The sequence below is a fragment of the Rhodnius prolixus genome, unplaced genomic scaffold (genome assembly GCF_049639745.1).
Source record: "Rhodnius prolixus isolate KJV_2025 unplaced genomic scaffold, Rpr scaffold_4, whole genome shotgun sequence".
NCBI classification, from domain to species: Eukaryota; Metazoa; Arthropoda; class Insecta; order Hemiptera; family Reduviidae; genus Rhodnius; species Rhodnius prolixus.
In genome coordinates, this window is record NW_027411614.1 from 22,375,411 (window position 1) to 22,402,938 (window position 27,528).

General features: G+C 36.5%; 1 protein-coding gene across 2 annotated transcripts in view; it reads left to right on the forward strand.

Moving 5' to 3' along the window:
• Positions 1 to 27,528, forward strand: part of LOC141456057 (opioid-binding protein/cell adhesion molecule homolog) — an 869,090-nt gene that overhangs the window by 558,977 nt on the left and 282,585 nt on the right. For both annotated transcript variants that reach the window (XM_074131654.1, XM_074131655.1), the window contains one exon: positions 20,622 to 20,743. In XM_074131654.1, coding sequence (XP_073987755.1) covers positions 20,622 to 20,743 — 122 coding nt within the window. The remainder of the gene's footprint in view (positions 1 to 20,621; positions 20,744 to 27,528) is intronic.

The following is a 27,528-nucleotide window of genomic DNA, read 5'->3' on the forward strand; positions in this document are numbered from 1 at the left end:
GTGAGGGTTTGCAGTTGACCCCCATTTGCATATACACACTTTTAAAGAGCATAAAAAGTTATGACAGAAACCGGAAACCGCAATTCGATATCTTTAAAAGTAAGGGTGCTAGGCCATTTCAAAATCTGGTATTTATTAATCATATTTCAATTTTTTAACTTGTTATCAAAGAGAAAGAAGAGCACGCGATAGGTCATTTTTATGTATTTTTTCATCCCCTTTCTACTAAAAATATTGCGAAGGCAGTAAAGCTAATCTTTTTCTTAATATCGGGAAATAAGTAGTGTGCCTCCACAGATACAGAGAGCAGTTGATAACCTCCTGACTAACCTGGCTTGTGGATCTCCCACATACGAAGCTAAGCTCTTGACCACTAGACTCACCCCTTTGTACTGGATTGTTTGGAACGCAAGTGCAACTCAAACTTACTCTGATTATAAACGGCATTTTAGTGATAGGAAACTACCGAATGTAATTAAGGAATTCTAGGATAATTTCTTTAAAGTTCTGCTTAATTTTATGAGTTCATTTCTTTTAAGGGCGTTATTGTAAAAAGAACATTTTACTTTCAATAAATGGTATATCAAAAGAATATAGGGTTAAAATTGGCTTAGTCTGGAGTTTTCTTAAGGTTACAATCAATATGATGCAATCTATTCAATTACATTCATTCGGAAAGCTCATTATTGTCATATCATTTGAAAGGGAAATGATCATGCACTGATGCAACATTATCTAGCCAAGGAGAAAACTGCTTAAAGTGAGTCAAAAGCATTACAATTGGACTGCAAACATGTCACAGTTAGAACGGGAAATTGTTGACACAATCAGGTTGTGCTATTATTACTGAGTCTAACCAAGTCTCTGTTCCAACATAAATGACAACTAAAGGAAATTGGCAGAGTGTATGAAATTAGTTCCAGCTGGGAAAACCATAGGGTTATTAATCACAGTATTACAACAAGAGCAGAAGAGGTTGGTTGTTTAAAATAGCCGGCTTTCAAATTGATCAGCGTAGGGAGTCCTTAGAAATTAATTGATAGGCGATAGTATAGTACTTGCAAAGCCTACAGAACTTGGCATTAGACTGTACCTTTACATCAGCAACAAAACCTAGGTTTGGGCCTTATTGTTAACCGACTGCAAAAACGTTCGCTATATTCAAAATAAGTACTACTTTTTGTATAGAGAAAGATTTAAAAAAAAAAAAAAAGAAGCGATGTATGGTTTTCTTTCCATTTTTGTCCAAGCCATACTAAGTTTTCATGACTCTAGGTAGAGTAGCCCAACGTCTGTTGAACAATCGAAAGGTGATGATCACTTGCTCATCAGGGATCCCACTGGCAACTGCACTTCTCCCGTACAACAGATCTGAGAAAATGAATCTCAGCGGATGACAGAGCGGTGGGTTGTGCTCCTGGTGCTTCATCCCAAAACTCGCCTGATGGTTCTGCACATTGTCAGAAAAACCACTGCAGTTTGGGCATTAAATCGTTTCGATCTTCAGCATGAGAGAACTTATTAATTGACTACTATTTTCGACCTACTGCTGACTTATTTATGAGCCATTGCTTTGCTTTTTCCAAAGAGATCCGGAATCCGCTACTTCTTTATAAAGGAATTTATTAATTACATAATGCTTTTTGGGCTTATCCCTTTAGCATGGAGTTTGACATGCAATGATTTGACAAATAATTAATATATAAATGCTTTAAAAAAATACGCATAATAATAAATTTAAGTTCATGAAAACAATTTTATAAACTTCCTAAGAGCTTTTTCTTTCCTTTCTGTCTTTCATCAGATCTTAGCTTTCTTAGCTTTTTACAAAATTACCACTCATTGAGTGAAAAACTTCTTATTTGTAAAGATAGTTTGAAATAATCATAATACATAGCATTGATTTGATGTTCAGAGTTAATAGAAAATAGGTTCACATAGTTTTCTGAGTCAGGCAAAGCTGTTACAATATAGTTGTTTAATTTATGTGACCGGAAAGGCTCGAAGACCTGGCAAGAGAAAAGGAAGTGGAGCAAGGAGTCTGAAACGTTATTTTTACATAAAGTGCATGTATTGGAGCTATCAAAGACATAAGTACAAGAGTTGAAATAAATGTTTGTCTTATTGAGGCTAGCTAATCTAAGCTGGGATATTCGACGAATTTTTTTGATGATGATAAGCCAAGATAGATACTCGTACAGTTCATTGCTGCCCAGACTACTTATGTGTGAAGAAAATATTGTATTTACATCGGTCAATTACATAGGCGATATCTCTACTTAAACAGTCATTCCAAAGTTGTTTTTATAAGTTTTTAATTTAGGATTTGAGAATAACGGGATCTTCCTGCATAAAATCTAAAGCACCTATGAAGTTTAAAATTGATTTAAACTGGGTAACCCAGTTTTTTATAAAGGAATTCAGCATAAGAAAATCTCCAACAGTAGACATTAGTAACCAAAAAGAGCTGGTCATCAACATTTAGAAATGCAATGATCCTAGCGCGTTAAATGAAGTTTCCTCGCTCAGATTTGACTTCACCTCTTGGAAAATGTCATTGTTATGGAAATTAGAGCGAGTGATGGTGGACACCCTTGATAAAGATAATTAACCTAACATAAAATATGTTTACTTATTGTCTCCTTGACATTTAAAATAATAGCCTAGCAATTGCTGAGTGGGGTGCTCGGCACGGTTAGTTGCTGACGCCTAGCGTTTCTTACAGAGCCACCCGAGTAACAATAAACATGGCATGTCCGGTTTCCAGAGCAACTGCTCTAGCGGAAATTGGATAAACGATCCTCTACTTAAAGTTTACTTCTTTTAGACTTAAGCCATTGATTGTCTTTCGAAGTGTTAGTATTAATTTAATATATAAAACCAGAATGAACAAAACAAGAGCCTGCAAGGGAGGGAATTCGTAAGTGATCACAAATTTTTTAACTCAGAGTGCAGATGTTCCGAGTAGAAGGACTGCATCAAGGGCAAAATGTCCGGAGACCTGCAATACACTGACATGGTTCGGCGCATATGACCTCTTTGCTGTCGCGCCTCATTTGAATAAAATATGAAAGAAAGGAGTGTCTACAGTACTTCTTTTCTTGCAAGTTATTTGAATATTATGGTGCATGTAGATGGAAAAGTGCAGTTGAATTAATCATCTACACATCTGCCACCAACCATCCTGCACCAACCATCCTGCTGAAGAGAAGTGGATTGTAGGGATCATGTCCAGCAGTAAACATCCATTTAACCATAAAACATGTTTTATTTAGAATAATACTTGGCGTTAATGTTTAGTTCGATCATGATCAATCATATTATACAGTACTTATACACAGATAACTGCTGAATGCAACCGCTTGGAAGTGCATCCACAGCTTTGACTTTTTCAGCTCACACCCGTGCATTCATTTCAATATCATGCAAGTATCATAATCTACCCTAAGAGTAATTAAATCCGAGTAAAAGTTGACAAGGCAGATATACTAACAATAATTAGGAGATTAATTATGGACAAGATATTGAACGATTTACTATGTGTCCAACGTAGTTGGTTACTTGGTGGATCTGCAATCCCGAACAATATCAATCATTTCATCCACGGTCTCTCATCCAACTAACTTTAGAGATTTAATTATGTTAGATAAATTTAAATGGAGGAATTTGAAAGCTTCTCTGACAATTACTGATGAAGGGTTACAGAGATCAAATGAGACCACTAATTAGTGAATGAAGTTGCATAAAAGTATTCATCCTCAACTGGTATCGTCGGGTCAAATTTGACCCGCGCGTTTCTCTTCTGTGCGGCATTTTGTAGGAATTAACTATAAACATCTCCCCTTCTCTGAATTCTCCTCTTTCATGCTCACCAACAATCGACTATACAAATCAGTCGTTCTTGAGCAGTGCAAGTAAATAAAATATAGGTTTTGGGACAAATTTGACCCGTATTACAAGTTTGTATGTTTTAATGTTTTAATCTGTTCTATTTTTTTAATATTATTCTATGATATTTAATATTACACAATATTGGATATTATTGCTGGTAATTGGTTCTCTTCAGTTAAGCTGGTCGATGAATTAGGAAAGCTAAATTTGACTTACTCGGGGACATTACGAAAAAATAAAAAAGAAAACCCCTCTTATATAATTCCAAATAAAGAAAACTACCGTCGGAACTTCATTGTTTGTTTTTACTGGCAACAAAACGGTGGTATCTTTAGTACAAAAACAAAACAAGTATGTTATACTCATATCTTCAATGCATCATGATAATCACGCAACATCATGTAAGTGCCATTAGAATTATGGATTTTTTTTGTATTTCTTTAGTCATTTCTTCTTTCTTGGAATGAACATCTAACTTTAACTGCCTTCAGGCTAAGGAAATTCTTGGCCTGTCAAAATCCGCCAGTTGGTTCAGGAGTTGAGTGGACATGCGAATTTAGCGTACCATCTTTTCAAATGCGGCCTTACCCCATTCGCCAATTTGCGCTGGCTGTGGTGAGTCCAATGAGTCTATTCTAAAACTAGATTCCTCGTCTTCGGGAGGTTAAATGTTTCCCTACCGGAGATTGTGGCATCTGGTAATCTTAACGAACTCTCTAGGTTTATTCAGTGCAAAGGGCGATTGAGTCGCCATGCTCCCTAGTGTCCTGTCGCTACTTTATTTAGTTTATTGTTCTGCTATTCGGCAACCTTTAGCCGGATTTGTTGGTCTTGAAGCTCCGGTACCACTCACGAGATGAGGGGTGGGCGGGGAACAATGGGCATTTTGGATTGCCTGCGGTCCTTCCTCTTCTTGGTGGAACCGCCTTTTAATACAATCAAAAATCTACAATCTAACTTTAAGAAAATAAAGTTTTTCAGTAAATATTATTTTTGCACTTCTTTTTTTGTAAAATAAAAATAATGTAAAAAAATACAACTTTTGTGATTTTTATTATAATTTTTGTCTTAACCTTATAAAACAAATTTAACTAAATATTCATCATTTTCGTTTGCTAAATAAATTTTCTAAAAAAAACTAAATCCCTCCTCCTTCCTCAGACTAATAATCACGAGTATATCTGAAATATAAGTTTTTTGTAAAAAATACAATTCTTGATTCCTAATTAGATCCCATCCAAATTTGATCTTCTTACACAAAATATAGATTTGTAGTTACATACGAGGGTCGTTTGGAAAGTCCGTGCAAAAATAAAAACTACTTAATTTTTTTTTTTTTGTTTTTTTTTTAAACAGCGCAATGTAATTCAATGCAAGCGCTGCCAAGAATATGGCCATTCCAAAAGTTATTGCAAACATCGCCCACGATGTGTAAAATGCGCGGGCGAACATCTCACCACAGACTGCGGCAAACAACGTACTACGCCAGCAAAATGCGCTCTCTGCAACGGAGAGCACCCTGCAAACTACAGAGGCTGCATTGTGCATCGGGAGCTCCAAAGAACCAAGAGACCATCTGTAGTACCTGTGTACAACCATCCTTCAGCGCCCAAGAGAGAAGTCACAAACCCAGCAACAACTGCCACTCAGCAACCAGCGAACCTTCCACCAATGCCACAACAGAGCCGTGCCGCCATTAGAGACAACCTTTCTTATGCCCGAGTGATCTCGGGGCTGCCTCCACCTCAGCCGCCTTCCCAAACTACTCCAGACATTCCCACATTATTAAATTCCTTCTTGTCAGACTTTAAAGCGCTCATAACTCCTTTAATATCACTCCTTACGAATGTAGTCAACTGTATCCTTCCCCGTATTGCTCCCTAAATGCCTTTATCCCAACATTCCTTGTCAATACTCCTATGGAACGCCAACGGACTCACGAACCACAGACAAGAACTTAACATTCTTCTACACGACAAAAGAATTGATATTGCCCTAATAACTGAGACACACTTCACTAACAGGACATACTTTAACATTGTTGACTACAATACTTACAGAACTGACCACCCGGACGGAACCGCCCACGGTGGCTCTGCCATCCTTATACGGAAATCCCTATCCCACTACCTAGTTCCTTGTAATGCCACAGCTTCCCTGCAATCCACTGTAATATCCGTATTAACCGAACCATTCCTTTACACTATTGCAGCCGTGTACTGTCCTCCTAATCACATCATTGACCAAAACCAATTCCTTTCCTTCTTCCAATTTCTCGGTCCTCGTTTTATCAGCGGTGGTGACTATAACGCGAAGCACCCTTGCTGGGGAAGCAGAGTAGCCAATCCAAGGGGACGCACTCTGCAACATGCCCTCTCACAAACCAACTATTCCTACATATCCCCCTCTCAGCCCACTTATTGGCCAACCTCCTTAAACAAACGTCCCGACCTACTTGACTTCTTCATTACTTCCAACATCACATCCCTTTTTACGGATACGTACACCATTCCTGACCTTTCCTCTGATCATTCACCTGTCATCCTTGTACTCGACATACACCCCAAAACTATTCCTTCCAAACCAACTCTAATTAACGGACCAGTGGACTGGGACCTATTCAGACAACTACTCGAACAAAAACTAGAACTGGGAATTTCACTTAAAACACCTGAAGACATTGACAATAACGTAACCTACTTAACTGAGGCAATACAACAGAGTGTCTGGAAATCGACAACATACAAACAGACTGACAGACCAACAACACCAAACAACCTACCAATGGAAATACGAGCCTTAATTATGCAAAAACGAAGGGCCAGATCATTATGGCACCGTACCAGATACCCTTCCCACAAACGAACTTTTAACGCACTAACTAACAAATTAAAAAACCAACTACATAAATACTATAACGAACAATACGCGAAGTATATAGAAACCCTAACAACTTGTGACAACTCACTATGGACTGCTACAAAACGTGTCTTAAAATACAAAACTGTTTCCTCTCCCCTCAGACGAAATGACGGAACCTGGGCCAAATCTGACTCAGAAAAGTCCGAACTCCTTGCCACCCAACTAAGCTCTGTTTTTAGTCCTCACACAGACATTATAAGTCACAATCATGCCGAAAAAATTTTAAACGAACTCGACGTCCCTTTACAACTCTCCCCTCCTCCGAAATCCTTTACTCCTACAGAAGTCAAGCAGGTAATCCTCAATCTCCCGAGAAAGAAGAGTCCTGGTTACGACCTTATTACCTCCAATATCCTTCTGCAACTCCCCAAAAAAGCAGTTATCCTCCTCACGACAATCTATAACGCCGTCCTCCGCACAACGTATTTCCCCTTCCTATGGAAGTTTACCACCATTAAAATGATCCCCAAGCCTAATAAGAATCCTCAATGTCCTTCTTCCTATCGGCCAATAAGCCTCCTTCCTATCCTGGGTAAAATCCTCGAAAAACTCCTCTTACCCCGCCTTCAAGCTATAGTTATACCCCTTCAACATATTCCTGATCATCAATTTGGATTCCGACAGTTCCATTCCACTATACAACAAGCTCATCGCGTTGTAGACGCCATCGCTGTTTCCCTCGAAAAGAAAGAATATTGTGTGGGTGTCTTCTTAGACATAGCTCAGGCATTCGATAGAGTCTGGCACGAGGGCGTCCTCTGGAAACTAAAGAACATCCTACCTTCAACATACTTCCTAGTCCTTAAATCCTACCTAACTGATAGACACTTCCAAGTATCCTATGGAACCCACAATTCCTCTATTTATCCTATCCTTGCTGGTGTTCCACAAGGAAGCATCCTCGCCCCATTCCTCTACACCATTTACACGGCTGACCTACCAACTCATCCTTCTACTTCCTTGTACACCTTTGCCGATGATACGGCAATTCTATCCTCTGGTACTGATCCTGTCTTCACTACCCGTACACTTCAAACCCATCTCAATTCCATAGAAACATGGTTAACCGACTGGAGAATTAAAATAAATCCCTCTAAATCCAAAAACATAGTCTTCACACTTAACCGCAAAATCCCTCCTCCTGTTTATATGTATAACACCCCTATACCACCTGCAGATCACGTGAGATACCTCGGACTATTCCTCGACAAAAGACTTACTTGGAATCCTCATACTCGACTAAAAAGAAAAGACCTCAACACCAGATATCGACTTCTCGCCAGACTACTTGACAAACGATCGAAAATTACTTTACGAAACAAAAGAAGACTATACATCTCTCTCCTCATGCCAATATGGACTTACGGACTGGAACTCTATGGCGCTGCCAAAAAATCCAACCTTAACCGCATACAAATCCTTCAGTCTAAAATCCTCCGCCGTATTACGAACGCTCCTTTCTATGTGTCAAACCTCACCCTTCATACCGACCTCAATATTCCATTTGTAACCAACCTCGCTAAATCCCGCTACACTAAATTCCATAAACTCCTCAGATCCCATCCCAACCCACTCGCACAACTCCTTTCATCCCAATCACTTCCCGGAAACCCCGTACGACGGCTCAGGCGTCGCTGGCCCCGAGATCACCTGAGGAGCTAACGATGGTCACCACTGGGTGACTGTCATTCACGACAATCACGCCATGTCTATACTTATTTAGCACATTTACTTGTTGCATATATATTTGTGCAGTTGTAAAATTCTAATAAAAAAAAAAAAAAAAAAAAAAAAACTTAATTTTTTGGGGTAAACCTTTTTTATTTTTCAACATAGTCTCCTTTTAGGCTTATACACTTCGTCCAACGCTGCTCTAGTTTGTTGATCCCTTCCGAATAATAGGATTTGTCCAAGTCTGAAAAATAGCATTCGTTTCTGCAATCACCTCCTCGTTTGAATAAAATCTTTTTCCCGCCAGCCATTTCTTCATATTGGGGAACAAATAGTAGTCCGAGGGAGCCAAGTCTGGAGAATAGGGAGGATGTGAAACGAGTTGGAACCCTATTTCCATTAATTTTGCGCCCACAACTGCTGAGGTGTGAGCTGGTGCGTTGTCGCGATGGAAAAGGACTTTTTTGTGGGCCAATCGTGGGCGTTTTTCTTGCAGCTCGGTTTTCAAACGGTCCAATAACGATGAATAATATGCACCTGTAATAGTTTTACCCTTTTCCAGATAGTCAATGAGGATTATTCCTTGCGAATCCCCAAAGACAGTCGCCATAATCTTTCCGGCCGAAGGAACGGTCTTCGCCTTTTTTGGCGCAGATTCCCCCTTGGTAACCCATTGTTTACTCGTAGATTGTTCTTTGGTCTCAGGAGTGTAGTGATGTATCCATGTTTCATCCACAGTGACGAAACGACGCTTAAAGTCCTGCGGATTCTTCTGGAACAGCTGCAAACCGTTCTTACAACACTTCACACGATTTCGTTTTTGGTCAAGCGTGAGCAATCGCGGCACCCATCTTGCGGATAGCTTTGTCATGTCCAAATGTTGATGCAAAATATTATGTACCCGTTCATTCGAGATGCCCACAGCACTAGCAATCTCACGCACCTTCACTCTTCTGTCATCCATCACCATATCATGGATTTTATCAATGATTTCTGGAGTAGTAACCTCAACAGGGCGTCCAGAACGTTCAGCGTCACTTGTGCCCATGTGGCCACTCCGAAAATTTTGAAACCACTTATAAACTGTTCTAATCGAAGCTGCAGAGTCACCATAATGTTTATCAAGCTTCTCTTTAGTCTCCTGAGGCGTTTTGCCTTTCATAAAGTAGTGTTTAATCAACACACGAAATTCTTTTTCGTCCATTTTTTGAAAATCACTCGACTTCCTCGATTCAAACGAATGCCAAACACAAAGAAATAGACCGATCTGGCTGAAACTTGGTGTGTGTTCTTCCAAGAGATGCTACTCTATGAAGCATCATACTACTCTATGAAACTAAACATAACCTCGATACGCGCCAGTAGTGCTTGCTATCTCTCTGACTTTGCACGGACTTTTCAAACGACCCTCGTAGTTTTGTTTGCCCAATATATTTATTCAACTACTGGATTATTATTACTGTTTCTGTATTTCTGGTATCCTTTAGAATTTACAAATTACAAAATTTAAATCCTGTTGAGGATGATGATTGCGGAAATTTATTCGTAGTTGTTAATAACAAGTAGGCTTTAGACGAACAATAATTTCGAAGAGTTAAACGCTAAACTACATGAAGAAATTGTGCTTACAATTTCGAATACGAAAGAGAATACGCTTGTCTTTTTATATTTACAGACTTACAGAGAAATTTAAACAAGAAATTCTATATTTCAAATAAAGAGATCGCTAGTATTTTCCAGTACAGGAAAAAAGGAATGAAGAAAATATTAACGGGTTTAAGAAGTGTAGGCATTTCATTTTCCGTCTTTATTTTATTTTCTTTCTTTGGCCTCAATAAATAATTCATGAGTTATGCAGAGTCAATGTGCTGGTTGGAAGCTGGATTTCACTATACTTTAGTTCGATTTTGTTTTGTTCATCTAGCGCGAAATTCTTACATTACATCCAGCTATATATTCATGATACACATACACACCTCAAGAAGGTTAGGAGACCATGGTATTCATACTTTGCGACCATGGTATATTCAGAGGAACCTCACTTATTCTCTTTTTAAAAGCATTTTACCAGTCATTTGCATAAGATCCTAATAATTTTAACCCTTCACTGTAGTATAATGAAATAACCGAAAGCTTTGTATTTTATTAGAAGAATATTTTTTATTCTTAAAAAAAGTACAAAGCCAATTTGCTATATCGTCCTTGATGTCTGGACCCCCAATAGTTTACCCTGCTTTTTTCTATTGAAAGCTCTTTCTCCTAGACCAGTGCTTTCCAACCTGTGAGCCGCGGTACACAACTGTGCCACGGCTACAGTAGAAGTGTGCCGTGGCAAATAAAAAAAAAAAAAAAAATTATAAAGGCAGTCGGAATACTGCTCCTTTCAGCACTATTTACCTGTGAGAGCAGGCATTCTCAGCAATGACACTGATCAAAACGAAACACAGAGGGTGTTACGACTTAGAGTGTGCTTGTCAACTGAGGTTAACGCTCAAATTGAAACACTTTCACGGTCCTTGTAAAGCCAGCCGTCGCATTAACACACTGTTGGTCACTTGACTAGTAACTGTTAACTAAATTAGTAAAATATGTCATAGCTTTCGTTCTTCTTTATTGGCTGTTTAGTTTTTGTAACTTTAATCTCATTTAGAGGGGCTTTTAATCACTTTCTTTTAGTTACGGATTTACATGAATTACAGCCTCTTCGTGACATCAATAATGGCATTAAAATAAAGAATTTCTTTGGCATAAGATTCATTTCTACTGTATACATGTAGTTAATTGTTAATGTTACAGCCTGCCACAAGAACTTGTATTTTTGTAGGATTGTAATAGTGTTGTTATTGCAGCACTAGTTGAGCATAATACGTCATTTTAAAATGAAATGGAAGCATTTCAGTTCCAGTGTGCCGTTTACTGTTTGGTATCTGACTAGTGTGTCATGACCAGAAAAAGGTTGGGAAGCACTGCTCTAAAGGATAAAATCAAGGAATTAGTCACATCACTACATTATTCGAGATTTTAGGGGTTAGCTTAGTGGTTAGTGCACTGGATTTCCAAAAGGAGCTGTCGATCTACAGATTTTCTCATCCCTTGTAGCTTCATGTAACTCACTGTCCTGAAGAACGAGAGAACATTATTCCGATTCTGTCAAGTAAAAGGAAGTATTGTGTTCTTGTTAAACTTTAAGGTCTTGCTAAAATATACATTTTAAGGTCCAATGAGTCTCAATAAATTCGGATACTTAGTATCCATCTGTAAATTAAAGTAAGATAACCCCCAAATTGACTTATTACTTTAAAGAATGGACTTTTCAGTCTGCTGAGCACAAAGTTATGCTTCGATTTTCAATAAAGTTCGATTCAACAGCGCAACAGAAAATCAATTTTATTTTATTTTTTTTAATTGATTATTTACCGACAATATTTATTGCCGCTTCTTGGAGCGTTGACGCTATTTTCTAAAATGCAATTTTAGGACGATTTTTAATACAGTCCTAGCCTTTATGCAGCAATATAAACGAGAATGGAATCATATCTCATACAATTCATTTAATCCGCTCAGTGATTAATGTTAATCCATCACAAAATGGTGAATTAACCTATCAAACGCCCGTTTTTAAACAATAGAAATATTGCCAACAGATTGGCCGTTAAGCTTCTAAATAAACATTTTTATTTGTAATTGTTCAAAGAGGACAGATTTTAAGAAGAGCTAGCTTTTTTTGCGAACTGGAGACTTTTAGGGAGTGGTGAAATCTATTTTTGAAAAAATTTAAGAAATCACAAAGTTAAAAATATGGTAAGGTCCGCAGTGTGGAGTAAAATATTTAATTTTATCCGTTGCACGCATATTTATTGTATCCCTGAGTCAGTAAGCAGTGCGAGCTGAAAACAATATTGAAGATAAACAATATTTTTTTAATCTTACTCTGATCATTCGCGTAAAAGATGTTGAACGCATTTCTTCATTGAATTAAAGGTAACTACTTAAAAACAGGCCAATTTTTAACTTAATGAATTCATTTTTTTCAGGCAAATCCTCTTTAGGTTTTCTCTTCATAAAATATCGAAGTTAAAAAACAAAATATTTATATTCAAATCTTATATCTTTAAAACAAAACAGTTATGATTAAATAGGTATGAGATGAAATTATTCCATAACTTTAAGAAAAGAACCTTTTAAAATCATTGAGAGTAAAAGATTGACATGATGGAGCACTTAAAATGAATGAAGTCGGATGATTACCAAATTGATTGCTGGATTGGGTGGCTAAAGAGAGAGGTGGGCCAAGAAGCTGCTGTAGAAGCTAAATGAGATAGGAAGATCACGAGGCTGGATACCCTGAGAGATAGATAGATATGATCGAGAATTTTAGCAGGTAACCATTGACACGAGGGTAATCCCACTTCCTCAAAACGAGCTAAAATTTAGACTAATATCACTGTATTTACTTATTCTGAGAGGGAAGCCATTAGAGAGAATTGTTTATTTAGGGTAACCATCTTGTATTCAGATTTATTTTTAAGTTCTCGAGTAAAATTCAGAAGAATTATTGTTTAAGTAAATCTTAACATCAAGTCTGTAAAATTATTTTTCTTACAATCATCTTTAAAAATTCACACTCAGCCAAATAAGTTTTTGTAAGTGGAAGTCAAAATTGAATAACCTTTCTACTAAAGGCTTACATTCATCCTGAAAAACACTTGTTCAAATTATAAAACGGAACATTTTCAAATTTTTTTGGTGAAAAGGAATAAACATGAATGAATCTTGCTTCTGATTTTCATTATCTATGGAAATATAAATTTTATGACACTCAAAATTATCAAGACGAAAATCTCAGAATTCTTCGCGAGGAAGGCAGCAGAGGGTTTGAAGTAGAAGTAAATTTCCCAGTAAGGGCAGACCAAATTGGTAATCTAGAGTCAAGTTAATAACAGAAAATCTACTTATATTACCAATCAGGAGTCGAAATAACTCCGATATATTTACTTGTAATAGCAATCTGGAGTCAAAATGACTCCTATGATTCAAGTAAACTAATCTGCAAAAAGAAACTAAGCAATCCACGGTTTTCAGCTCGTGACTATAAAATGGTGACAGAGTGGGGGATAGCATATCTAAGAGCATTTCGGGATAGCAATGAAATGTGGGAAAACATTGACCATTCCTATTTTTTGGAGTCAAAATGACTTCAGATTGTCAATGCGGTGTTAATAGTGAATATAATTTTGATATGCACAATATAATTGCGAGAACAGCCTTAAAGGGCTACTTTGTGGGAATAGATTATGTTGTTTAAATCTATTTTTCGCGTTGTCATTCATTTCATTCAAACTTATTTTCATAGTAACTACTTAGTTCGGCAAAATACCTATCTGGACGAAAACATTAAACTTTTTTAATTAATGGGAGATTCAAACTTCCCGATTTCTAAGCAAAAAAAAGAGTATTTATCTTCGGCTAACACTATAGGGCACAAAAATTTGTTAAAGTTTGAGGGACCCAAAAACTCCAATTTTACGATAAAACCTAAATATGTAGTCCCAAATACATATTTTTTGTTATTTTGCTTAATTATGGTGTCCATCTAATATTTAATCAAAAACCTTTAATTAATTACGAAATTAATCCCGAATGAAGGGAATCATTGAATCGTAAAATTAATTCTAACATAATCAAGCAGCTTTTTAAATGTAAGATCAGAGTTCATTTAAACTCAATCTGTTGGACAATGAAATGCATTCTATTACAAGCTCTTTACTCAACAATAAATGCAATTAACTTTAGTGAACAGAGATTATACTAATCTAATAATAGTTAAATCTTTAAACCAGTTATACAATAAAACCTGTAGGGATTAATGCAACCCCCTTGGATGCAAATTTCCAGCATAATTGCAGCTGACGCCCTAGATCAACTTAGATCGTTAATCTAAATAACTACCAATTTAACTATAATTGCCTAACCATTATTTTATTTTAAATTGAGTATTTTTAGTCAAACGGCATGTGTTTTAAATTATCCAAATAAAAGTTTGAAGAAATGTAGATATTAAAATCACGCTCACAAACTGAGAGCATAAAAATTTTAAGAGCATTCCAATCAAATACTCTACCTTATTATTATTATTTATTGTATTTAGTTTAGCTAAATTTATTTATTGATAAATATTTAGGTCAAACTGACTTAGTATTGCTAATTAGGTAGAATAATAAACCTGATTATGGATAATAATATAAGCAATTAGTATTATAACATAGATATGTTCTGTTTGGGATGATAGTATCGAAGGAGGTATCAGTTCGCAGTTATCTTACCAAGGGAGTGTGATAATGTCGGAAACGATGTTAATGTAAGAGCTGCAAGCGGAAGGGACCAAGTTCGCTGCCACCTGCTGGATTTAGCCACTATCTAATTGTCTTTAATTGCGTACTTCTTTGTCCTATTCAGCCTTTTCTGTATTGGCTGGCCGCCAATTCTATACCGACCTCTTTAGTAACGTTTCTACAATCTTAATACTCGGCGCGCACTTTTTTGTCTTTAACCAAAGTTTCTGGCTTTTACGTCATCCTCTTGCACAAGGTTCTTTTTGTGACCACTCACTACTACTCTCAGCGTTCTAATTTTCTTTCTTAATATGTGACTCATATTTAGTTTTTATTATTTTAGAAAAACAATCTGCTGTTTTTATTTAAATGAATCAATTAAAACCCTATCCTTATGAAACTATATATTACTATAGGGCGCTACGGTCCTGAAAGGACCTTGGCCTCCTTCAGCACCGCATTCAACTTGTTCCTGTTCAGCACAGAGTCTCCATCTTCTGACTCCAAGCCTTCTGATGTCGGTTTCTACAACGTCCAGCCATCTCAAGCGAGGATGTGCTCTTTTCCTTCTTCCACCTGGAGTTCCATAGAACAGTTTTTTTGGTATTCTTGTTTCGGGCATCCTTTCTACGTGCCCCATCCATCTTAATTTGGCGGCTTTAATGAAACAGACCAGATCTGGTTCGCCATACAAGTCGCGAAGCTCATTGTTAGCTCTGATCTTCCAAATATTATTCACTTTTACGGGGCCAAATCTCCTTCTTAACATCTTTCTTTCCCAAATATTTAGAAGGCGCTGATTATCCTTGGTCAATACCCACGCTTCACAGCCATAGGTGTTAAAGGGGCGAAAAATATTGTCTAATCGATTGATAGATCCCTTCGATAGTTAAGAAAAAGATGGAAGGTTAAGGTTGGTTTTTCGTTGATGAGTGTGAGCTTTGTTGGTGTCTATCTTGTTTAATAAAAAAAAATAAGTTGTGATATAGTTGTTTTATTTCATTCTTTTGTGTGAACATTTTCAACTCTTCCCTGACTGTGAGTTAACATAGGTTACTACCGATCGGATAATGGTTTTGTAAACTAGCAATTTAGCTCTTCGCAACATCATTTTGGACCAGATGGTTTTCCGTAGGGAGAAATAGCATCTATTTTCTGCAGCACTCCTATCCTTTATATCTTCTTCAATTATGAACTCTTATGTAAAAATAAATAAGATGAATTCACCTTAATGGTTTTACAAATATAATTTGGTAATCTATTTCTAAACACTACATCAACCTAAGCGAGAAGCGGCCACTTTCGATCGTATATTGATATCAGAGCAGAAAGCGAGTTCGTAGCAAAGAAGGGTTTAACGCAGGAGTCGGCAACCTATTTCAAGTAGAGAGCCATTTCTTCTTAAATAATTTTAATAAATCTTACCAAGAGCCGCAAGGATGATAGAGTGTAAAAAGCTCTGTATTCACAAATTATTTCTTTATGATATTCAATAACAAAAGAAATTTACAGTAAAGTAAGTTTGCTAGTCGCCTCCTTCCACGACACCTAATTGGGGTAGTTGGACGTTAAGCCCCGACTGAAAAAATAGGCGATTACTTTCTTACAATAACATAAACGTTTTATAAATTTATTTTTACATATTGCAAAGTAAATAAACAAATAAATAATAACTACACCTGTGTTTGTAAGAAAGTATTATATAATTACGTAATTTATTTTAATATAATTCTATTCAATTTCTAATACATATTATTTAAAATTCATTTTATTTTTTTACCCTTTTGTTGAAATTTACACCTGTACCTACAGGGTACAATAGGTAAATGAGATAAGTGTATAAATGAATAACGTGTCACGTGAATGACGGTCATCCCAGTGATGGCCGCCATTAGTCACCCAGTTGGTCACGGGGCCAACGGCGCCTCAGCCGTCTTCGAGGATTGGAGGGCAGCGTAGTTGAAGACAAGTTTTCAGCAAAAGGGTTAGGGGATGAAGTGAGAGTTTTTGATGAAAATTTTTATTTCGGATTTTGGCAAGTTCGGAGATGAGTGGAATTTGGAGATCTGTATGTATTGTGTGGTTGCTAACATAAGAATGGAGCGTCTACTTTGCGGCGGAGTATTTTGGATTGGAGTGTTTGCAGTCTATTGATGTTGGATTTTTTTAGCTGTTCCGTAAAGCTCGAATCCGTAAGTCCATATTGGTGTGAGAAGAGCTGTATAGAGTCGTCGTTTGTTCTGTAGTGAGAGTTTTGAGCGTTTGTCACGGGGTCTTTTTGAAAAAATATCTTTAATAAATGAACTTTTCATTTGTTCCAATAAAATTGAAATATACATTTTGGACAGGCTGAAGGGCCACACAATTTGGATAAAACAGCCGCATGCGGCTCGCGAGCCGCGGGTTGCCGACCCCTGGTTTAACGCATTCTAAAACCCATTTGGAAAACATTGATCTTCTAAACGATCACAGGAGAAATAATGTTTAAAGGAATTATTGTTTCATTCTTAAAAGTGTAAATCGTTCACATTATCTGGGTGGTGCAAATCATAGAATTAAACTAAATATTTCATTTTTTCGGAAAACAAAAAAGCCTTCCATCACAAATCTTATTACTCGTCGTCCCCTCACTTCCATTACCCTAGTTGCCGTTATCCAGGAGAAAGTAGATCTATATTAATTGAAACTCATTACCATTTTGTTTTCTGTTCTCTATAGGGACACTGGGTTCGAGGTGCTTAATAGAACTCAGATGTTGTAGAACACTGAACATTACTAAGAAATTAATGGTGCAACCAAAGAAATGGAATTATTTTAAAAGGCCAGCCAAGATAAAATTTTGCCTTTTTGATTTTTTACACATACAAGAAAGGCATAACAATCCCGGCTAGCACCATCATCCGAGGGCAAACGATTAGAATAATGGCCCTTAGACTGTAGAAAATAAATTCGTTCCCCACGGAGCGAGTTGCCTCGGCTAACAAGGTCCTGTGTATTTATCTGTAAAACTTTCTTACCTCTGTCCCTACCTTTACAGATTTGTAAATTTGTAGCATCCAATATTTTGGTGGTATGGGGTTATATGGGGTTACCTATCCCCCTTCTTCATTTGCTGTCTACTCTGCTTCATAGGACGATTTATTGCAATCCCTACCGGGAGCGTTTCCCAGTACATAACACAATTTCCCGAGGGTATTATGTCTAGACACTTTGCTAATCTGTTTCTTCAATAAGAAGAAAATGTAAATTACAATCATCCTTCTTTATATTTTTTTTTCCCCCCGAAGTTTGACCTGGAACTACTGGGAGGTTTTAGTAAACCTTCATCAACCAATAACGTATCGACTATCGATATTCCCTCCTCTATTTTTTAGCCCCTGGAGTGATTCTCCATTCATTCACTATTCTATGCGGTCATACTCCGCAAAAACCTTCATTAAATGAAGCATTGATTTATTACGTTCCAATAAGCCGTCGTGAACTCATAAATCCACTAGGAAAAGAAAACCGTTATTTGAATACCATAAATTTATTTGTTTAAAAAAGTTATATTAATAAAAATAATTATTATTATAACTTTATTTGAGCCGATAAGTTATTATGTTATGTTATTATTATTGGTGTTATTTCGTCCTTTAAAATTGTGCTAAAAATATTAACGAAATTGAGATTCCCAGAACGAGCTATTAAACTATAAGTATTAGGCCCATAGCTTTACCTTTTCCGGAAACTTCGACAGTGCAAATATCTATTAGCTAGTTGATGCTCAAAAGCACTGGGCAACAATGATTGATGACTGGATTATTTCTACCCATTATGACTCCACTATATCCCTTAGATGTCTAATCTTCGGAGAAACCACTTACTCTAATTTACTGTAATTGACAGTTTTGTCTACAACTTAGGATGCAGTCTTGAGGCCGACAGACATGGCATTGAAAAAGGCTCTGGGCAGCTTTGACCTCGGATGTTGACAAATCTGTAATCAGAAAAGTAAACAGTTAAATGAAAATAAAAGTGTGTAACAGATTATTAGAACAGTTACGGGCCATGGGAATACAGAATCATGGGCTCGACTCGTATGTTCAACAGATTTTAGATAGCCGTCAATCTCTGTCTATTGAGGGATCCAGAAAATTTCCTGTCTTCTGCATTCTTCTAATAGCTTAGGCCTGACGAGCAAACAATAAACTTATCTCGGTTAAATTACTCTGGACTTCCTCCAGCGCTTTGCAACGAACTCTTATTTCACATGTCTTTACCTTGATATCTGTAGTGAATCGAACTAATGCCGTAGTTCTGCGCGCACCTCCATTGATCTAGTCCTAAAAAACCCATGAGCCCTGGCTTAGAATCAACTGTGAAACAATCAAGCAATCAATCAAGTTGTGCAACTAATGCAACAAGTGAGTATGTTGAAAGAAAACAATGAGTGGCCTGAGGAAGTGACTGGCACCTCCTTCTTGAATGGAATACTTTCCTTCCTCTGACAGGAACTCAAATGGTTAAAGGAGTATTCGCAGAGATGGCCAGCAAGGTCGTGTTGCGAGTTTGGTGTCCAATATTTAAGTCAGCGAGTAACGTCTTGAACCGTTCATGGACCAATTGGTATCTGTATCTGCTGATTTTTTAAGGACAAAGTTTTTTTGTTTTCTTTTTTTGGCATTGGCTTTCGCCATACAGCCAGCATCGTCTAGGTGCTTATCACTAGAATATCACTCACTCTCCATTCTTACTTATAAATACATTCGCTTCACACATTCATCCCTCTACTATATACAACTATTTACATAAACTACAGCTAATGAATAATGGGACAAAGTTAACTGTATCTGCTGATCTTTCAATGTCATTTATCTATAAGTTAAGATAAGATAATAGATGGGACGGGACCTGCGCCCCACGGCACCGCAGCCACAAAAGACTTATTGTGCCAGCCCCTTCTTAGTTCTAGTAAGCGAACCCTCTCCTCCTAAAGAGGTTGAGGACCTTCCCTACTAGTTCTTTTTGTGCTATTATCTCCTTTGGCCTCAGAGTTCCAAAAGTTTCATAGCGCAAACGCTCGATTGCAACGCAATCGAACAGCAGGTGAGAGGCCGCTTCCTCCTCTTCCTGACATAAAGTGCACCACGGTTCCAAGCTAATAAGCCCCACCTTGCGCTGATGCTTCCTGAACCTACCACGCCCCGTGAAAAGGCCCGTAATCAGAGTAATCTGATTTCTAACCCAAGCACAGGATCTCTTTGGTTCTTTGCTTACACAGCGAAGGCGTCATAGTCTTGCTGTGTTTTACCCCAGGACACATCACCCAGTTCTTTTCGTGCTCCCTTCAGATCAAATCTCTGAGACCCGCAAGAACCGAACCCCTGGTGATCCCCAGGACAGGCTCCGGGCCGATGAAAGGAGTGTTAGACCCATTCCTGGCCAGATGATCAGCTTTCTCATTCCCTTCAATCCCTACATGACCCGGCACCCATTCCTGCCGAACTTTGTTGTGCTGCGCCATTATCATAGTCATTTATCTATAGTTTGTGTGAGATCTAAAATGAAGGAAGAACATAGAGAGGATTTAGTAAGATAGTTGGCTATTTCCTGACAATTCTCAGCGTATCCCTTAAGAGAAGAGGAGTAAGAAAGCCAAAACTCCCCCATTACCTGCGGAGAAAAACAGTGTTCTGATAGTTTTGTGTTATGTTCTAAATTTCTGTAATTTGCATCCTGGCTAGGTGCGCTATATCCGCCAAAACTCAACTATTTCACCGAACTTAACGTTTTAAAATTAATAATATTTATTTTCTGTTTAAGTACCACCAAAGATTCTACAAATCACGTCTGGAGGCCTGGTCGAAGTAAAAAAAGGATCCAGAGTGACTTTAGAATGCAAGGCGTCTGGTAATCCTCCGCCGACCATCACCTGGACAAGAAAGGTAAACGATTTTATTTATAATTCAATTACATTAATTTAATATTGAATGAAATTTCATTAAAGAATTAGTAATTTATTATTTGCCAAGCGGAAATGAACCAGGATATGTGGTTTTCTCAAACTTCTGAATTATATGTTTGTTGTAAGTCCTTCAATCCAGGATTGTGATCCATGTGATCCATCAATATCAGGGCATTTTGCATCTAGAGAGGCTTCACTAATTTCTCTTACAATTTCTTTAAAAATAAACTAGTTTTATTGAGTTTTATCATTTTTAATCGCTGTTACTTAATTTAATTCAGATGTTGCTTATCTTTCATCATTTATGACCATATTGATAGTTCCTTGAAACTTTCAAGAAATCAACAATTTGGCATCAAAAACTTCTTCAGGAGATGAAAACGGTATTCAAAGAATTTTAGGTTTTAAAGTCTAGGTCCTCGGCAGTGTTCCCTCTAAGCTGTGCGCGTGTGCGCGCGAGCATAAATTTTAAACATGGCGCACATGAAAAATATTTGCGCGCACACAAATTTTTTGATTAAAACGAAACAAAGAAATCGATTGCAGGAACATATGGATATGCTGATGAGAGTAAAATCATATATGAATGACGGATACAATGTAAATTTAAGTAAAGTATGTGCAGAATTGTTAAAACCAAAAGGCAGGAGAGAGAAGTTATAAAATAAATGCCATTAATAAAAAATGTAATCCTTAATTCTAAAATTGTTCAATAATAAGTAATTGTGAATTGTTGTTCTTGTTTGTTTGTTTTGACAAATGTTTTAATTTAAAAAAATAGAAGCAGACAACGTTATTACATTGTAAGTATTTAAATTTTCTTATTTTCCATTTGAATGGAAAAGGGAAACCACAGTAATCAGCTAAATTCTGTCTTCACGATCTAATGATTTGACTTGATTTTAGGGTAGTTTTTTCTTTGTGTTCCGTTGTATTGTATGTAGTACAAGAGGTATGCTGTAAGATCGAGTCAATGCGTTTAAGTAGGAACAAAATTTGGCTAAATATTCACACTGTTATTGTATTGTCTTTTATTTTTATTATAAGTAGAGGGAAAATGGCGGTTCTGGCGCACCTAAATTGTGCAGATCCAAACACCTCCAAATCTGACCGGGTAATCATCGATTTCAACGAAGCTGTAAGCCATACCCATCAGCACCATTCTACACCCACCTATCATCGAATTTGTCGAGGCTGAAATCCGCACCATCACAAAAAAAAGAGGAATCGTTTTAAAAGATCTAAAGATTTAAAAGATTTAAATCGGTAAAGATATACTCAGATCTCAGAACTGTTAAATAATAATTTTGTTCAGAATAATGTTTGAAATAAATAGGTTTATGACAGAGAAGTTTAAAATAAACAACAGACTAAAGGTTTTTTTTAAGCGTATGCTTATTTTTTTTCGAAAAATGAGTTTAAAAAAGCACTCACACAAAACAAATAGGGTGAAGGGACCGGTAATTTAGAGCTTAAGAAAAAATTCGAGTTTCGTTTAGAATATCTTCCGTGTCGCTCCATTAGATTGTATTATGTATTCAGTAAATTCGATTTTTATGTCAACCAAAAATTATTACTTTTTTTAAAGTATTTCAATGACCCGGTGATTGACATACCGAATTTTCGGTGGTACCAGTGTTTGACATGGGGTGGGACCAGTGATTGACAACAAGTATATTCCTGAAACGACCTAAAAAATTCAAAATACCTAAATCACTGTTCCACTTAGATTTGTAACAAAAAAAAAATCAGTCTTATTCGTAATTAATAACAATCGGTTTTTAAATTGGCCTACCTAAATAATGTAATATTTTTCAACATTACGCTTTTTCATGCAGTTATTGACGATCAACCCTTATACAACTATCCTACCGGAGAGTTTTAATTTCGTTCAAACTTTCTAGGGCAACTGCGTCATTCAATTATCGAGAAACTTCATTATACAAAACGTTCAAACTAGTATTGGTTTCTTTGGCTCAAGAAACAGTTCGCTTATCCTTCTTGCAATGACAGGATGACGGTGCCGGAATGCTCTCCACCAAGATTTACCTCGTAGGTTATTATTGAAAGGGTTCGGTATATCTAGTTTTTTAATAAGTTGCCACACACTCATCAGTAGATGGTTTTTAGTGATGGAAACCCAGCTCTGGCAACGGACGTGATCCACAAAACTAAAAAAAATCCTCTTCCGCAGAGGAGAGTACTGTACACGGCTCCATTCGACTGCTGACTGTAGATTTACCTTTCACTTTATACGGTAGGGGTAACTCGAGCGACAGATTATTCGTATGAAATTTTGTGCTCTTACACACTCGATTTTACTGAGTAGTATGCTACAGTTTTCGTGAGTACAGATCCATAAGTTGAGAAGTTATTGAGAGTTGAAATTTTTTTGGGTCATGGTTTTGCTGTGAAATGGGGACATAATAACTCCTGCAGTAAACAACAGATTATTCGCATGAAATTTTGTGCTCTTACACACTATTTTACTGAGTAGTATGGTATAGTTTTCTTGAGTACAGAACCATTAGTTGAGAAGTTATTGAGAGTTGAAATTTATTTAGGTCATGGTATTGCTGTTAAATGGGGCCCTAATCACTCCCACAGTAAACAACAGATTATTCGTATGAAATTTTGTGCTCTTACACACTTTATTTTACTGAGTAGTATGCTATAGTTTTGTGTACAGATCCATAAGTTGAGAAGATATTGAGAGTTGAAATTTTTTTGGGTCATGGTATTGCTGTTAAATGGGGCCCTAATCACTCCCACAGTAAACAACAGATTATTCGTATGAAATTTTGTGCTCTTACACACTTTATTTTACTGAGTAGTATGCTATAGTTTTCTTGAGTACAGAGCCATTAGTTGAGAAGTTATTGAGAGTTGAAAGTTTGGGTCATGGTTTTGCTGTTAGTGAGTTCAAGTTTACTGATTGAATTGTCAATTGCTTCCATGGTCTTCTTCGTAATGGCTGCAACGGTTTCTTTAATCATCTTAGTTATTTTCCTAAATGGAAATTAAAAAATTGATACTATTCAAAATGGAATTACAAAGAATAAATAGAAAATTCAATTTAGTAAATGAATTGTTGTCTTCCTCCATTTCGTGAAAAAACTTCCTTTAACTGGTATGCTAGTACTTTAATTTTATTTTAAATGTTCATTCTAAGAGTACTGGCGATGCTGTGAAATGAATACGTTTTAATGTTTCATCCTGGTTAATACTAATTGACAAATTAGTAGAATTTGATAATTACCACTTAAATAAATTTATAAGTTTTTTTTTTTCATTCAGAAATAAGTAAATCGCATCTCATTTAAATCATTTTAAATAGGACACAATACGATTGTGTTTTTAGTAGAGAGTTGAGTCCCCTACGCCTTCATTATAATGTTCTGCTATCTCTCCATCCAGATCTACTTCTTAGAGCTCATACCAAGTACTTGCCAATGGCAAAAAGCCAAATTAATGAATACTCGTTGACCCAGAAAATAATAAATTACAATCGGCAGGGGAGCCTAATGTGGAAATAGAAAGGAACAGTGAGGGGTTTGGAGTTTTGTACACTATTGGGAAATTCATTGCAGAAAAACTGGCTGGGATATTTATTGAAGGGAATAAAGCTTGTCCTCTTGGATATATATATATATTCGACTTGCTGGGGGAAATAAAAGAAAAATCAAAGTTAAATTTACTTAGCATTCATGAATTGTTAAATGGGTCAGAATGTGTCTAGATTTATAGAACCACTGGTTTCTCCCGGCATTTTTTTGTTTCTCCTCCAGCTTCGCATTATTTATTATTGTTCATTTATCATAAGTATCTCTACTCTCCCTATCTGCCCCCTCTCATTCTCTCATGTTCTCAGCCCGAGAATAGTTGCCCAGAAATTGTCAAAAGAATTTAAGGTCTGGTTTTATTTTTCTAAATAAAAGAAGGAAATATTTTTCAATAGGGAATGTTTCTATTGGGTTGTCCGGAAGATAATGCAGGATTTTACGTTTTCTTTAAAATACCCCTCCAAATAGTAAACTGTTTATATTTGTTGGACTTTTGACTTTTATAAATGTAAACACTTATTAATTCTCTTTCAAACAAAAATGTTTGTTTATCTCGAAAACATTTAGAAATAATTCAGTATTTACTAAGTTGTCAAAGCGTGATTTTCGCATAATTTTGTTTTACGAGTTCAAACTTGGCCGGAACGGGGCCTAAACGGCCAGAAATATTGACGATGTCTGGGGCGAAGGCAGTATAAGTGAGGGCACGGTTCAACGGTAGTTCCAGAGATTTCAAGAGGGAGACTCTTGAGCCTTGTAGACAAAGAAGGCCGTGAAAGAAGTTCTGCCCTTGATGACGATGATCTCCGTGCTTTGGTGGAAGAAAATCCCAGAACAACTGTTCGAGAACTGGCAGGGAAACTCGGAAGTCAGCAAACCATATCAAGGCGATATGGAAGGTGAAAAAGCTTGAAAGTTGGGTTCCTCACAAATTAAACGACCGCCAAAAAAGATCAGCGGTATTTATGCTGCACTTCTTTGCCGAAACAACAGCGATTCTTTTCTGTCCAGAATTCTGACTTGCGATGAAAAGTGGATCCTCTACGAAAACAGCATACGCTCTGGACAGTGGCTTGACAATAGAGAAGCAGCACGACATTTTCTAAAGCCGCCAAATCATCGAAAAAAGGTGATGGTTACTGTTTGGCGGGCTTCATTTGGTCTTATTCATTACAGCTTCTTGAATCCTACTGAAAATAATTATTTCGTAACTATTAATGTTTTATTCTTTATTTTACCATTTTTGGTCGTGCTAATGTATGATTTGTATAAATTAAAACTGTCCGGTAGGACAGTTGTATAAGGGTTGATCGTCAAAAACTGCACGAAAAAGCGTAACGTTAAAAAACACCCAACTTTGACAATTTTTTTCTCTTTTTCTATAAAAGATAAAATTCCCAAATTTTCTTTAAAATATAGGGCAAACCCTCCTTTATCACTGTATTTTTTTGCAACAACCCAGATCTAATAGGTTTTGAGAAAAAAGTTGCTGAAAATGAGCAAAAACGGCTTTTTCAGAAATTGTTGTTGTTCTTGTTGTTGTTGTTGTTCTTGTTGTTACCTTTTTTGTAAACCGCGTAGCGCCTAATAAACGCGTGAACCGATTTTCATGAATGAGGTGTCATTGGATTCGGAATTTTATGTAGATGTGCCTTTTGGGGGTCTCGACGCTGTACACCGAATGGGAGAGGAGTTAGCCCCCTTTATGTAAGGCCCCCTTCAAAATTATTATTACTAATTACTCTGTAAATCTTAGCCCGATTTTGATAAAATTTGGTAGGATGATGGGGTTAGGGCTCCCCTATGTAACATTAAAGCGACGATCTGCTCTTACACCAGTTAAGAGGAAGTATAGCAATCGTTTCAAATTATCGACACGTGAACTGATTTTCATGAATGAAGTGTCATTCGAATCGAAATTTTGTACAGATTTGCACTTTAAAAGACTCGTCGCTATGCCTCATATGGAGGGGAGTTTGCCCCACCCAAGTAAGGCCGTTTCTAAAACTATTATTACCAATATTTCTATAACGCTTTGTCCGATTTTGATAAATTTAGCACGAAGAAGTGATTAAAGCTCCTCTACATGGCTGTGAAGTGCCATCATGCTCTTACACCTACTAAGAGGAAGTACTGCAATCGTTAAAATTATCAATGGGTGAACCTATTTACATTAATGAATTGTCGTTCGATTCAAAATCTTTGCCTCTTTGCCTTTTAGGGAGAAGTACTGTAATCGCCCGTTTAGTTTTCTTACTCCTCTTAAAAGGAAGGTCTGAAATCGCAGTTTAAATTTGCTTTTTACGTACAAATACCTTCCTATTTTATATAAAAAGGCTTTCTCAAAAAAATTGTTATTGAGGATGGTTTGGGGACCGCAACTATAATCATTCTTTAAAAAAATCTCTCCAGTGGTAGTTACGGTTCCTACTTAACACCTTATCAGGTTATAATGATAGAATTGCTTATTCCAAATTTAAAAAAAAACAGTAAAGCAGATATGTAACTTAGCAAAATAGACAAAAATGAAAATCTATCCAAAAGGTACAAAAATCTCCTTAACAAAAACTTACAGTTTAAAATGTTAAGTATAAGGGTTGATTAAACGCCAAAAGGTACACAAATCAGCTAGTACCCAACATTTCATTCATGCTTAGTTGATATAATTTAAGTAATTTTGCTGCATTAACTGTTCCTTCACATTTTTTAGAATTTATTAGATGTCACAGACCCTTATGCTGGCCATTTTCATCTACAAAATATTTGTTCAAGTAGCACTGTAGATTGACTTTAATATCTATTAATCTATAATAATCAAACTATTAATTACAGGTTAAAAAGAAAACGTTATAAAAAATAAAAAAAATTACGAGGCTACAAAATTTAAAAACTTTTTTAAAAAAAATGCTTACACCAACATACATCAATGATTTCGATTATTTTATTTTTAATAAAAATCGTCTGTTTAAGTTTATTCTTCGATTAAAGTAATTGTTATTTTATGTAGTAGTCAAACGTTTATAATAATAGGTAATAATTATCTGGCTTTATCGCAAATAATATAGTTTTCTTCATTTACACTCTCAATGTAGCTGTTCTTCTCACAATGTTATATATATGTTATGTAATATAAAATAAATAAGTATTGCATACCTTTAGGACAGCTAATTATTCCAGTATTTTACTGTAAGTAAAATTAAAT